The sequence below is a fragment of the Cyprinus carpio genome, chromosome A4 (genome assembly GCF_018340385.1).
Source record: "Cyprinus carpio isolate SPL01 chromosome A4, ASM1834038v1, whole genome shotgun sequence".
Lineage (NCBI taxonomy): Eukaryota > Metazoa > Chordata > Actinopteri > Cypriniformes > Cyprinidae > Cyprinus > Cyprinus carpio.
Genome location: NC_056575.1, coordinates 23,623,772 through 23,639,498, shown reverse-complemented (window position 1 = coordinate 23,639,498; position 15,727 = coordinate 23,623,772). Strand labels below are relative to the sequence as shown.

Below are 15,727 nucleotides of genomic sequence, written 5' to 3'. Positions count from 1 at the left end.
CTGGGGAAAAGAAACAGTTATAAGTGTATGCATTGTGGCATTCAAAAAAATACAGATGTCCTGACATTTTATCCTACCCGTCAGATTTTCCTACCAGTGTTTACTGCGCATGCGCACAGCAATATTGCGTCCTTTTTCTCATGCTAAACAACAATATTTAATGTATCTGTATCACTGTAAGTGTAGGTTTAGGTTTGGGGTAGGTATAGACTTTAATAAAACACAATTTTATAGGTAGAAAAAAATAAATTTATTGTTGATTTCCTGTAAATGTATCCCTTCTAGCTTCAACCGCGAATATAACACATAATTACTGTATTTGCATTACTGTAAGGGTGAAGGTTTAGGGTTATGGTATGTGTAGATGTTAATAAACCATAATTTTATCGACAGCATTTTTCGTTGCCGAATTGTACTACCCACTGTTTTAATGGGAGGCAGGAAAATCTGACAGCGTAGGACAAATCGACAGAACACCGGCCCAGTTATAAGTGTATGCATTGTGGCATTCAAAAAAATGCCGGCCATTTTTTTATCGTGGTCTGATGATGTGACGTCATGATGTGTGCGCCGCGCTCTTGCGTCTGTTGTGATTCTGCTGCAGAAAGGTTTGTTTTATAGCGTTTAAGGTGTTTAAATCAATGCAAATGGTTAGTTCATTTTTATAGTGTTTACAAGCTATGTGAAATAAATTAATAACGGATGCAACACTGTAATGCTTTATCTAACAATGAGGAACGTCATTTTTGCGAGTAAGTTAAGTGCATCCACAAATGAGTAAAAGAAAAGATGCGTGTAATTTCACTCACTAGCCTATATCGCGAATTTTATTATTATTATTTATTTGGCCATTAATGCTATTAACTTTCACTCTGACCGATTCCTTTGTGCGCTTACTAACTAATGAACCAGGGAGCTAACAGAGATTTAGTTTATATTTACTTTTCTTTCTGTTTATTATTCTCATCTTAAACAGGACAAAGTGTCCAAACACATAAAAACCAATGGTGAAGCAACTTGAGATCCACGTGACACACTTTTATAAAGATGGAGTTTATTAAAGAGGAGAGTGAAGATGTGAGGATTGAAGAAACATTCAGAGTCAAACATGAAGATACTGAGGAACAAACGGGTTAGTTTCATTCTTAAAACTGAACTTCTTAAAATGTCGACTCTACAGAAGAGAAGTACAGTACAGAAGCCCTGAATCACAATGTTAATAAAAAATGTTTTAGAGTATTATAATAAAAAGTGTCTTAGATACTTCCTGAACCTAAGTTTTTCTCTGATTGGTTATGTTTTCAAAAACGTTTTCTTCTCATAAAAAAAAAAAAAAAAAAGTTTTCTCTCTCTTCAAAAACTTAAAAACATTAGCATGTGGGGTTTTTTGTTCTTACCCACTTTAATATTTTTTTTTCTCTACACGTTGCAGTTCATGGCTTCTTCTGAAATGAATAGTATTTTTAAAAAATGCCATACGAGTGTCCTAATCTAAGTGGTCTATTTGACATGGAGCGGTTCATGTGGACAGACATGATGAGATCACATGACCAGTTAAATACTACTGCTGCTTCAAGTGAGAAATTCTTGCTTCCAAGTTGGGCATTCATTATTATAAGCTGAGTTACATTACTTTTCCTTCAGAAGTTGTAATTGTGTATCTTCCCCATAAAATTCTTCTAAAATGTTACTACCAATATATATCTGCCTCGTCATTTGACCAAAATCTACAACTGATTTCTTTTAGAAGTTTTTACAAACACTCAGTGGTGATTGATACTTTCAAGTAAAAGTGTTGTATTAATTGTCATGTGTAGCTTGAAACTAATTGTAGCTATAATTTCTCTGTTACCCAAATATGATTATATTTAAAGTATTTTATCAAAAGAAATCACGTAAGTTCATAAGATTTTTAATTATAGTAATATAATTGTGCTTTCTTAATGCACTGGTGACTTCATGTGCCTGCGCCAGTCGTGAAAATGTTGAAAATAAATCTAGGAATTGTTGGATTTCAAATCAGTAGTTAATGCACTGGTGACTTCATGTGCCTGCGCCAGTCGTGAAAATGTTGAAAATAAATCTAGGACGTTTTTGCTGAGGTCGCCACTGGCGACTACAGGCGGATGATTTTCTTCATTCTAGCAGCGGCCCGTCTGTGATGAAACAAACTCGGGCCGAAGGTTAATACACACAACTACACCGAGTGTGGACCTGCCGCGTGTACAACAGCTTTCAGCCGAGATTGGCCCATAGAGAAAAAGCCGTCTGTCAGCCAGAAGTGTTTTGTAGAGTCGGCGCGGCTCTGGCCCATTATCTTCTCACCGATGCCGAGACTGAACCGACAGAGACGCATTTCAGCCAGAATAATCAGGAGTGGTGTGCTTGCCCTCTGTGTATATTTTTATGTTTTATATTTAAAAATTTGCATGTAATGGTTTTTTTATATTTTTTTTTGTATCACATCTTTTGTTATGTTCACGTATTAAACAGAAAAATTTGCCATCAAAGTTTTAGTGGAAAAAGAGAGTTTCAGACAGTCCTCATCTCTGCCGCACATCAGTGCTGATGCACACAGTCTGATAAACGCAGCTCCGCTGTGCAGCGAGAGAGAAATGACGGAGACGTAAGGAAGGGAAAGTGCAGAAATACAGCGTCTATTTCATGCACAACTTCAAACAAACTAGAACAGGTAAAGCTGTCAGCTGTGTGGATATTGGCAATATCGTTAACAATTCTCGTTTATAATAATTACTAATATGGCTTCTTCTAAACAAGATCTTGGTCTGTGTTCTTTTAAAGCGTGAACTTCATTATTTGAAGTGCAACTGCCGTCCAGTAATCGCAAAAAGCTCTGTGCTTTATCACTTTTTAATAAAAAGTACCAGCTTTAAAATTATTCCGAATTCATAACGAAATTAAAACAATACAGTTTTGGCGCTCCTTAATGGCGGCAGGGGCGGTCGCTTTAGCGCCTCAGTTCAAGGGCAAGTGAACCCATTTAATCTTCTCTGTACTAATATAGTACATAATGAACATGAATTAACATCAAAAGGTAGGCTATTTTATAGAGCTTGGGCGTAGACGTTATTGGAATGGTGCATTGTGGGTAACGGCGGCCATTTTAGAGGCAACGCAAACCCCGGTTTGTAATAAGATAATAGCGTAGCCAGCCGGTCTCCAGAAAAAGTTATGGAACGTGACAAAAAAAGTTGGCTATACCATATACGGACAAACTTAATAATGAAGCCAAACAACGCTACTTAAAAAAATCGAGGTTATAGGCGGAATCGATCCCTATGAACACAATTAAACGTGGAGAAAACAATCGTTCGCACTAAGGTAATGTTAACGTTAACCAAGCATCAGTGGTGACACACACACGCTTGTCAGATTTTGTGAACTATGAAGCTTGTCTACTTGTCTACACTTCAGGAGTAATTACTCACCTATCATACGTGCAATAATCCACTGTTTTCGTCCGGTAGTTCTGTAATCCGGTATAATATTGAAGAACGTTCACCAAAACAAGACGCTTAACTTCCTATTTTTAAAGTTCGTTCCAGTTGTGACGTCGGCCTCGCCTGATTGGTGATGAATTTTATTAATATTATTTTTTTTATTTGTTTACTTAAATGTTCTGCACTTCTGCACTTGTTCTTATTGTTTACTAATCCATGTTCTGTACACATGTTGTGCGTTACGTCCCAGGTCTAGGGTCCAGGAGAATGACATAAATAAATTTGTCACACCTGACTTCTTGTTTCTTTTTCTTTTTTTTTTATTTTGAGACAAGTTGTTCAAATTGGTAAATACAGTCAGCACAAAAATATCAAAAAGCAAATTAAGTTAAGAACTGGGTCAAAATAAATTTTTTTAAAAAAGAATACAGACACTAAACTGACTCCCTTACTGGCCAAAAACTAGAGAAAACGTAATGTGAGAGAGAGAGAGAGACACACCAGACACAATATGTCTCATCATAACTATGTACATCAATTTCATGTTGCACAATATATTGTTACTGTGAATTATCTAAACAACTGCCATAATATATTCACCAAACTTCTAACAACAATATGAACAGCAGTCTTCAGTTCAACCAATTACCCTCTCCACATGAACCCTAAGGTGCGCTATCTTCCTGGTGTCTTCCACGTCCTTTGCATCCAACTGACAGCGGCCTCGTGTGAAGACGGGCGTTTTCACTTTAGCACACATCAGTTCAACGCTGTCCCTGATGTCAAACCCACGATTCGCCAGCACCAAGTCTCCAGGAGCAGATGATTAAGAATACCACAGTCCTCTGTCACCTGTTTGTTACTCATGTGACCACCCCACCCTTTTGAAATTAAAGATATTGCTCCCTGTGGTGTAATGCCGATAAGGTTTGTCCCTGTCGATCATGAGACCGATTACAGCAGTTCACAATACAGCAATACTGGAACCGTTTTCCCAAAAAATAACCAAAATTAATGACCAACGTTACCTACTGCCTACTATACGCTTACTATATACAGTACATCTACTTCCGTACCGCGATTCCCACAATGCATTTGCGACGTGACGTAACGATCCCGACCTCTATAAGAGAGCCTACAGTACAACTTACTGAAATGTCTCATGTAGGAGGAGCCCAAGCTACACTCAGTGGCCAAGTGATGCTTATGTTCCATGATACTGGTACAGACTCTGTGTAATGAACAATTCTTTGTAACTGTAGATTTGGAAAAGACATTTAGTTCCCACTTTAAGTGAACCTTAGTTCCCAGGTCATCTACACGATGGATTAAAAATGCTGATAAAATCAAGAAAAGATGAGACATAAACACATGACAGTATGATTGAAATGTGTGAAATGTAAATAAATAAATAATAATAATCGTAAAATAAATAAAAACATGTTTATTCTGTGGCACCTAAAAAAATTATTTGGCTCCTAAGTTTTTTTTCTTATAGGAGCCAATGGCTCCTTACTCGATTTTTTTTGTTTGGAGCCCCTGTGACTTCATGTGCCTGCGCCAGTCGTGAAAATGTTGAAAATAAATCTAGGAATTGTTGGATTTCAAATAGTAATGTTATTATTATTACTGCCCAACACTGATTATTATGACATGTGATGCATTAAATTAGATAAAATAGTACAGAAGTAACCTAAACAAAACATTAATTTTGGGTAATATTAAGCCCCATATCTAGTTGTGAATTCAAAATGCGTATCCAATAATTATGCAACAGTATTAAACAAAACATGAGATGGGTATATATTATCCTGCTTAATACATGGATACGTGGACACAAAACTATACCCGGATGAGGGTTTCAGAGACCCGTGTAATTTACATTTATGCATTTAGCAGACGCTTTTATCCAAAGCGAATTACAGTGCATTCAGGCTAACATTTTTTTTTTTTTTTAACGTAACGTGTTCCCTGGGAATCGAACCCACAACCTTTTGCGCTGCTAACGCACTGCTCTACCTCTTCCACTATTTAAAATAATATTGTCTTTGTTTCAAATGAGCAACAATATATTCTGATTTAAATACATTTTTCAATATCATTAGGAATTATAAAATTGGATGTAGGCCTAATATTTAATCTATAACCATTTTGGAGTTCACAGAATTCTTTGCAAACTGATTTTTGATTTTGGTTTAGAATCATAATTACGGAAGAAGGAGGAGGCGGGAACCGGCGAACACTCAAATAAAAACTTTAATAACCAAATAAAGATAAAAAGGGCGCGACAGCCCCTCATGGGCGCGACTGCCGCGCACAAACAAAAACCAAACCCAAAATAAAGCTCAGGCCTGGTCCTCTCTCATCCTTCACTGTCGTCGCTCCTCTTTTGTATCCTCCCAATCTCCTCCGTGGGACTCGAGACCGGTGAGTGGAGCCAGTGTCGCTCATTTCCCAATCACTCCACCGGCCTCGCTCCGTTCCCACGGCTCTCTCTCGGGACTACCCCCGCCCCACTCGTCAAACTGATTATATTAAACGCCTCTTTCCGTCAGAAACCATAAGTCCTAGAGACCCAAACTTGGCAGGATGTTCCCAAATGTGCATCGCTACTCAGGTGCATAGACATCCATTCACTATAACAGTTGTTTCCAGTCCCGTTGCTGGTGTACTTCCATCACTGCATCTTTGATGTATCTTTAAAGCCAAGTTCACACTAGATGACTTTAAACGTTAGCCGATCACTGTGTTTTTTGGAGGACATGTTTTGGTTTGTTAAGTTGTTGTGGTGTTCACGCTATGTGACACTACGTAATTGATCCACAACAAGGGGTCGCACACTACAAGAGCTGACAACAACTCTGTCACCCAATGGGCCTCATTGGCATCCTCATCTCGACAGAAAATTGGCCGTACGGTCGTTTCAGTGCAAAACTTGGAATTTATCAATATAGACGTGAGTGGTGGCTACGATTAAATCTCACGTCTGGTCTCAGCTTTTTTAGCTACCGTTAAATTTAAAATATTTGTTGTAGAGTGATGGGAACTAAATATGCTGTTTATATTTGCCAGTACTTTAATATACATATAAATTAATGTAGCCTAATTGTTTGCGATTACAAGGTTAACGGGTGTTTTTGGAGTAAGAACAATTTCTTTTTTACGAGATTACTTCCTCTTTTTGGCCAGGTTTCGTTTCTCCATGTTGTAAACTCTAGGAGCGAGGCTTCTAAACCGGGGATTTTTTAGGGGCGTGATATTGAAATGACGATTGTTTTCTGCCGCCACATTTATCAACGTGCGATAGGGATGTTCATTTTAACCTGTTAACCATTAACCGACCGTTAATTTTGACCGATTAATACAACCAGTTAAACAGTTTAAAAAGTCATTTATAAATTTATTTTCAGTAATTTATCAAAATATTTAAAAAGATTTGCTGCATAGTTAAAATTTGCTACAACACGTATGAAAAATTGTTTTTTAGAGGAAAAAAAAAACGTTGTGTATAAGTCGTCATTATTTCATTCAGAAATAGGCCTGCCGAGGCGAAATGTTTACAAACATTATAATAAACACTGTAAACATAGCTACATAATTAAAAATAGGCCTTTAAGGAAGTTATAGCAATATAAACAACAAGCCAAAACAAATTAATTAAGGCTAAAACGAAACTGAAACCAATGCTGGGTCTCTCATTTGACCCAAAATCAAATGTTTCCGTATCTGCTAGCCTATGTATTTGAATGCCAAATTATTATTTATGTACCCTACTTTGCTCGCATTCCAATATCAACGTAAAACAAAATGTTTTGCATAACATCACGGCGGTAAGGTGATAATTAATGGCACAGATTTTACTATATATTTAAACTGAGCAGTGTTTTTTTTTTTTTTATAATAATAACGTGACTAAACGAGACAAAATAACGTTATAATATTTAGTTTCACAGATTTTACTATATATTTAAACTGAGCATAGTTTTTATTTTGTACACCACATTTAGGCTTGTTTTTATTTGTCAACAATATTGCATTTTACATTTAATTATAGTCATCGTCACATGACCAGCATTTACAATGTGTCTCGTCTCATTTTCATCACATGATAAAGGTTTGTTGACGACAATATTTAGTCATAATTTTCGTTGACGAAAGCAACACTAGTGGGGGTAAATTAAATGATCTGCGGCGACGTCACAATCGTGTTGCATTGTGGTATATGGAGCTGCCTGAAGTGTACATATGAAGTAGATTCTCTCCCTCAGTCAAAATCGAGAGGTCAAGGGTCTGTCTGTATAAACTTGAACAGAAATGGAATGCAGCCGAAGTAATCCTGAAAACCTTGATTAGCTTATTCATGTGTGTTTAGCTTTTTTGCCGCCATAAATGGGGACTTTAAAAATTTGTGAAAATGATCAAAAAATGCTGACGGTGGTTGGCAACTTTAAAATAAATAAATTAAAAAACACTGGTGGGGAAAGAGTTTATCAGGGTTTGAGCTAAACTCTGCAGGACAGCGACCCTCCAAGAGCAAAGTTGAAGAGCCCTAGTCTATGATTAACCAGTTCTCCTCAGTCTGACTGTTTCCTTTTTTCCCTCTCTTGCTTTGTGACTTTAAACTCTGTTAACTTTTGTTTGTTTTTTATTTCTTTCGTCTTAGACCTGATGCTGCTGAAAAAAGAGAATGAAGTACTAAATGAAATGGAAGAGAAAACCCAGTATGAGCGACATCTTGATTTCATAACTGGAGATAAATCTTTTATTTGCTCACAGACTCAAAAGTCCCAAAAAGAGGTTTCTTCTCAAAAAAGAGCCCCAAATACAGGAACTAGAAGTTATTTCACCTGCCAACAGTGTGGAAGTAGTTTCACTCAGAAAGGAAGCCTTAAAGTCCACATGCGAATTCACACTGGAGAGAGCTCTTTCACCTGCCAACAGTGTGGAAAATGTTTCATTCAAAAAGGAGGCCTTAAAAGCCACATGTGTGTTCACACTGGAGAGAAGCCTTACAACTGCAAACTATGTGGAAAGAGTTTTACACATAAAAGATCTCTTAATTCCCATATAAAAATTCACACTGGAGAGAGCTCTTTCACTTGCAAACTGTGTGAGAAGAGCTTCTCACGAAAAGAAAGTGTTAAGAAACACATGAACATTCACACTGGAGTGAAGCCATATGTATGTTACCAATGTGGAAAAAGTTTCACACAAAAACCAACTCTTAGTACCCACATGAGAGGTCACACTGGAGAGAAGCCTTATACCTGCAATCTGTGTGGAAAGAGCTTCTCACAAAAAGGAAATCTTACGATTCATATGAGAATTCACACAGGAGAAAAGCCATTTGTATGTGTTCAATGTGGCAAGAGTTACAGAAGTAAAGTAAACCTTAATTGCCACATGAAGATTCACTCGCAAAAACTGTTCTAAATGTCATTAGTGAGGAAAAAGCTCCTCGTGGGTGCCGGCTTCACCCAGCCTGCTGGCTCTGCTCCCTCCACTGATTCAATCCGGCTTCCTGGCTGTCGATTTCGCCCTGCTCCTCGGTTCCTTCCCTGCTAGCTACAACCAACCTCCAGGCTCTGCCTCAGGCTTCCCAGCTCTGTGGGACTCTGGGACTGTTTTTAATGTGGAATTATAAATTTACACAAGAATACTCTATTATTTGGTAACAAACACTTAAACAGTTATTTTTTCTATAGAGATTCTATAATCTCAATGTTAATGTTTTAAATTAAATTTTAAGTTATATATGAGTGTGTGTGTATACAGGGATGCACTTGAGTTTTTGAGTCTGGTTACCTTGAGAGCACCTGGAGATTTGATTTGGTGCCCACTCTACATGTAGTGTGACCCATTAAATATAACTATTAAAAAATGAAATTAATAAAAGTATTATTGCACTGCATTTAGTTAGTTTTTAAATAAACAAAATAGTGTGATAATACTATTATATTGTAAAATAAAAAGCATGTATTAAAATACAATTCGTTTATAGTGCACTTAAAAATACAGTATGTACATTTTCATTTTTTATATGAATTATTATTTCCAACCCAATATGAGAATTTTTGTGGGTTGCAAGTAAGTATAGGCCTATGCACCACTGGTTTCGAGGTGTGTAAATGAATGAAATGAAGTGATCTTAAATGGTAATTGTGTATTAACCACTGTCAGTATGCAAATGAGTGCTCTGAAAATTAGTCCACTCACAGAGATGGGCACAATTACATCAAAAAAGTATTGTTAAAAATACTGCTGTGAATATGTATTTAATTAAAATACAAGTAATTTGTCATTTAAAAAATAAAAATGTACAAGATATAATTTCAAGTGCAAGAGTATCAGTGGCGTTAGATAAACTTAAGAAAGAGAAAAGTGCTTTCCCCTCCTTAAAGACATGATTGCAGGAAGCTTCTCCCGAAGAGATGTCAGCGGACTCAAACAGTCATAAAGACAGTTCCACCTACAAATGTGGGGTAACTCAAGTTGCTGGTCGGTCAATTCATCAAGTAATTAAGCAGATTTTGGTCTGCCAGAAGCATTCCATAGGGCTGAGCACTTTGCCATTGATGAATGATTCAGCCTAAAGAGAGTTGGATTGTCTTTACCGCTTTGAGCGGTATGGTCCCACATGTGGGATTTTTATTTCTGTGCCCCTGGGAGTATGCTCCCACATATGGGATTTAGAACATTCGGTGACATCACATGACTGCCAAATTCAAACTGCTTTCGCACTTAGGCTGGCGCTGAGACGCGCTCTGCACTTGTCATGTAATCGCAGTGTTTTTAACCACATAATGTTTATTTTAGGTTTCAGACAAATAAAGAAGTGTGAAGTCTGCACACTGAAAATAACTGCTCCAGAAGAATTTAATCAAGCAACGTTTCGACCTTCAGGTCTTCATCAGGCACAATTGTCAGTGGCGTTAGATACTCGTTCATTCCCAGTTTGAATCTCTACATATGCAGCAGCTGGCCTTTGACATTGAAAACTTGACATACTATTGATTTCTTTAAGAATCTGTCAAATACTCCATTTGTAATTAAACTGAACCTTTAAATACATAATTAAATGAATAGTTTTTTTTTAATCAAACAATTATGCCAAATTTATATTCCTTTTATACTTATCTTCTATGATTCTTGAAAGATCATTATTTATGACATTTAAAACAATCTTAGACTAAAATTAACTTTATTTGTCCACTTAGTTTTAGAAAAAAAATTAATAATAAATTAATTAAAAAAAAGTAATACTGACACTTCTCTTCTTGATTAATTCAAACACTCATTTTATAACATTTTAAATCACATAGTTTCCCCCCTCCCTTTTTACTCTAATTTATATATGGTTTCTGGTCCCAAACATTACCGTTTTGCCTTATAACTCACACTGTTTCATTAGAAGTAAATATTTGCAATATTTGCCCTCCTGTGACTTTAGACAGCAGCACGCGAACGGGACATTTATGACGTCATTCGCCTGCGCCGCGCTCCTGCATCTGTTGTGATTCGACTTTAGAAAGGTTTGAGTTTTTACACATTTAAAATGTTTAAATCAGTGAATCCCGTTCAGGTAATTTTGCTTTTTACAAACGATGTTAAATGGCTATATTGTTATTTAAGGTAACAATGCTTTATCTAACATTAATGAACGTTGTTTTTTATGAGTAAATTGCATCCACACATTAGCAACAGATAAGGTGCGTCTCATTTCGTACCCCATACGTGAATCTGTCTTGTAAACACGAATTCGGTCACCTTATGTAGTGATGGAGAAACGGAGCTTTTCGAAACCACGAGTCAATTGAATCAGTTTAATGAAATGATTCACTGTTTCGAAGCCCTCGAATCTCCGAACGCTGAGGAGACATGCTTGGTCCATACAGTTTAAATGCAACGAGAGCAACAAACACAAACGTATGTGTTATGTATAATTGCTGAACTTTTATGACGTCGCGAGCAATCTAGTTTTCTATTATAGATCAGCGATGTAATGACAACTTTTAAAAACTGCTGTGTTTTCACGAAAATGAAATCTATGTAAATATAATCTACAAATCTAGTGCTAGTTTTGAGTATTTTTTGGCTATTCATGCCATTTAAGGCCATGAACTTTAACTCTGACTGACTCCCTTACTAGTGTGCTGACTACTGGAAGCTTATTGAGATGCATCCAGAGATTTAGTTTTTTTTTTCCTGTTAATTATTTTCATTTTAAACATAGCAGTGTGTCCAAAAACAAACTTCTGGTGAAGCAGCTGAGATCCACGTGACACACTGTTATAAAGATGGCATTTATTAAAGAGGAGAAAGAAGATGTGAAGATTGAAGAAACATACAGAGTGAAACAAGAAGATACTGAGGAACAAACAGGTTGGTTTTCATTCTCATATATCACATCAGTAAGGCTCAACCTCTTCATCAACACCTAACCAAAGATGTGTACCAAAAATGTACAGTAATTATAAAGATTATATGTGAAGTCACCATTATTACAGTGATACTCCTTAAAAACTGTTTGGCCCCCTTAAATTGATTTTCAGAGGCATTTTAAAAGGGCAGTTTTCAAAAAAATAAATATATACATCATCTTTATATACATAATCTTTCAAACATCAAAGAAGTTGTATGGAATGCACAGCTGTTTTCAGTTTCATTGTTTGTTTGTTTTTTTTGAAACATCAGATTGGACGGAACCATAAGTTTGAATGATATGGACAGATATGAATACTTTTTTTTAACAACAAATAAAATCCCTGATTGTGTTCTACAGAAGGCATAATATATAGTGACATTAATTATTAGTTGGTGATTGATTAATTGTTGAAAATATTCTAATCGATAAGACTTACTGATATTGATTGTCAAGATCATCGTAAGTACACATTGGTAATAAAAAACGTGTCTCTCTTTTTTCACCACAGAAACAATGTTTCTAAAGAGAAGTTTAAGACAGTCAGATAGTGTTGACTTCATTGATACCAAGCTCATGACAGCAATGCTCTGTTCCAAAACTGTTGCATTTTGTTTGTTTTGTTGTTAAGCTCTGGAGGTGACTCTTAGAATTTTTGTGATCTTTAACAGCCTCCATCTTAAAGTTTTCATTTCCAATAACAAAATAATTGGATTTGTGTTTTTCCAAGGCATATTTCCTGCAATCCTCACAGTACATTATATTATTTGTGGAGTCAAGAAAATTACTAGCCCTCCCATGTTATATATCACACTCTGGTAACTTTTTTAAGGTTGTGTGGAAATGTAAAGTTATCATTGTCATAACAGTAAAACTTAAAGGAGAAAAGCAGAGGACCTATCACTAAGCCCTGTGGGACTCCATACTTGTTATACCAATTTGATTTTCAAGCTATCCAAAAAAATCTTGTGGTCTATGGTGGAAAAATAGCTAATAGCACTAGAACAAACATAGTTAAACTGAGAGAACAGTATTTTTCAAATATTTTAGACATGAATGGCACATTTGAGATATATCTATAATAAACTAATTCTACTGGGTAAAGTGATAAGGGGTTTCCTAGAAGTATTGGCGGAAGTACCCAGGTCCTCGCGCGTTTTCACTGCAGGGACTAGGAATGATTTTAGTTCTAGGTAGGGTCTAAACCCATGCTATAGGAACTACCATTCACATAAGTGTACATTGATTGGCTGAACACATGTGGAAAAAACGCCGGTACCCGCCATTTTTAAAAAGCCAGGGTAAACACACAACAGTTTATTATTCACGGAGCAGTTTACAGTAGGCTACAAGATGGAAAACAGTGACTCGATCTCGACTTGTATGTAGAAATGCAATTTGCTTTAGTAGATATCGTCTCTTAGTCCTCTGGTTTGCTCTTTGTATCATATAACTTCTTTGCTACATTCTATCTCCATTATCACGAAACCCAGTCAAAAACACAACAACTCCAATCACGGTTTACGTTGTTGAATGCTGTGCTTAAATGACGTTGCTGTCCACAAGTTACCTTCCCAGGTAACTACCCAACCGGCTAGTTCCTATAACTTAGTTTCTAGAACTAAGAAGAATGCTGCGATGGGGCTCATGTTGGCTTTGATGCTTTAAAATGATAGTCCACCCAAGAATAAAAATTCTGTCATCATTCACTCATCCTCCATTTGTGTATTGAAAAAAAATACTTTTTTTGGAGAAAGGGTATAGTGTGCTGTATGTTTATTTAACAATTAATTAAATATCTTATTTTGTGTTCAGTAGAAAAAAAGACATTCATACAGATTTGGAACAGCTTGAGGGTGAGTAAATGATGAATGAATTTTCATTTTTGAGTGAACTATTCCTTTAATGCTTTCAGGTTTATTTTGATGTCTGTTCCTGTGAGCCATTGAACTTGTGTTAACTTGTATTTTTCTTTTTTTCACATCAGGCCTGATGGGGCTGAAAGTGGAGAGTCAAGAACTGAATGAAATGAAAGAGAAAGATCAATGCAAGAAACATCATGATTTCATGACTGGAGATAAATCCATTCATAATGAAAAGACTTTCTCACAAAAAAGGGCTCAGAAAACCATATCTAATGGTTCTTTCACTTGCCATCAATGTGGAAAGAGTTTCACTCAAAAACAGAATATTAAAGTCCACATGAGAATTCACACTGGAGAAAGGCCTTTCACCTGCCAACATTGTGGACAGAGTTTTACACGTAAAGAAAACCTTAATGCCCACATGAGAGTTCACACTGGAGAGAAGCCTTATACATGCCAACACTGTGGACAGAGTTTTGCGCATAAAGGAAACCGTAACGCCCACATGAGAATTCACACTGGAGAGAAACCTTTTACCTGCAAACTGTGTAGGAAGAGCTACTCACGAAAAGAATGTCTTAAGACTCACATGAGAATTCACATTGGAGAGAAGCCGTTCGTATGTGGTCAGTGTGGAAAGAGTTTCAGTTGTAAAGTTAACCTTAATCAGCATATGAGGATTCACTCAAGAGAGAACGGTTTTACATGTCATCATTGTGGAATGAGTTTCACAGACAGGAATGACCTTAAGAATCATGTAAATACTCACATCAGAGAGAAGCCTTTTATGTGCAATCACTGTGGAAAGACTTGCATAAGCAAGTCAATCCTTGAGATTCACATTAGAGCTCACACTGGAGAGAGGCCTTTCACCTGCCCTCAATGTGGAAAAGGTTTCACACATAAAGGAAACCTTAACATTCACATGAGGCTTCACACTGGAGAGAAACCTTTCAAATGTCTTCAGTGTGAAAAGAGTTTTACATATCAAAGAGACCTGAAATGTCATTTGCAAACTCATTCTGAAAAGAAATTATAGTGTTCAACAGTGTGGCAAGAGGTTTTAAATACAGCAGTTTCAGAAATCACCTGCATTTTGAAGAAAGACCAATTGATTTTATTATGTGTAATAACAATATCATGCAGATTTTCTCACCACCTATAGATACACCTTAAAAGTCATCCAGATGTGAGACCCACGTACACACTACAGCTAAATTTGGTTGTCAGTTCACCTTCTACTTCTTAATTGCATTCTGTACACACATTATTCACTAAAATAAGGGAGTGACAACTGCATTAACTCCCGAAAAATACAGGTAGTGACAACCGCATTTACAGAAATTCTATGCAGTGTGTACGGAACTGAACTGAACAACTAGTTGTTAATGATGATGTCACGAGAAGCACGCCAATGTAAGACGTCAAGTGTTTACCTCAGATCTGACAGGATAGCGGAGAGAGGTGTAGTGTGTACCAACCAGGAGACAAAATTATTGATTGTAGTATTGGCCGACAAAGGTATCCAGAAAAAAAATGGACAGCACAAAAATAAATAAATTGGTTTTCGAAGAAATAGGCCAAAAAATTTTGACGTATGGTGTATTTAGAAGGTGCGGAGCAAGTAAATGGCAGAGATGCAGGTATATGTTTTGCTCATTCTTTGCTTATTCTTTTGGACCCAGTCAGTCTCCCTGCACCGCAGCTGCTCCCATCAGCCCTGTGGTCTTGGAGCAACCCAGACATTGCGGTCAAGTGAGTGTAGGTAGGCTGATCAATAACAGTTTAGAGAACAAAACTAGATTACGACATCTCTTCCGATGGTGATTTAATAACGTTTTGCGGATTTTTGCATGTCTTTGCAGTCTGTTTGTTTTGTCAACAGCAGCTTACATAAAACTAGCTAATCTGCAGACCTCCATTCTCTCCAGGATGACACATTGTTGCTATGGTTACCATGCTGCCAGTTTCGGGAGTGA

General features: G+C 36.7%; 1 protein-coding gene across 3 annotated transcripts; it reads left to right on the top strand.

The window, feature by feature from the left end:
• Positions 1–614: 614 nt before the first annotated feature.
• LOC109072394 (gastrula zinc finger protein XlCGF8.2DB-like) lies at positions 615–14,794 on the top strand. Of its 3 annotated transcripts, none has more exons than XM_042744538.1 (3): positions 615–752; positions 977–1,132; positions 8,125–10,578. In XM_042744538.1, exons 2-3 carry the CDS (start codon positions 1,048–1,050, stop codon positions 8,892–8,894), a joined length of 855 nt encoding a protein of 284 aa, XP_042600472.1. In that variant the 5' UTR covers positions 615–752; positions 977–1,047; the 3' UTR covers positions 8,895–10,578. The 3 variants fall into 3 exon arrangements, with proteins under 3 accessions (XP_042600472.1, XP_042600462.1, XP_042600452.1); XM_042744528.1 differs by lacking the exons at positions 615–752; positions 977–1,132; positions 8,125–10,578 and adding exons at positions 10,894–10,993; positions 11,698–11,843; positions 13,871–14,794; XM_042744518.1 differs by lacking the exons at positions 615–752; positions 977–1,132; positions 8,125–10,578 and adding exons at positions 10,894–10,993; positions 11,695–11,843; positions 13,871–14,794.
• The last annotated feature ends 933 nt before the right edge of the window (positions 14,795–15,727 follow it).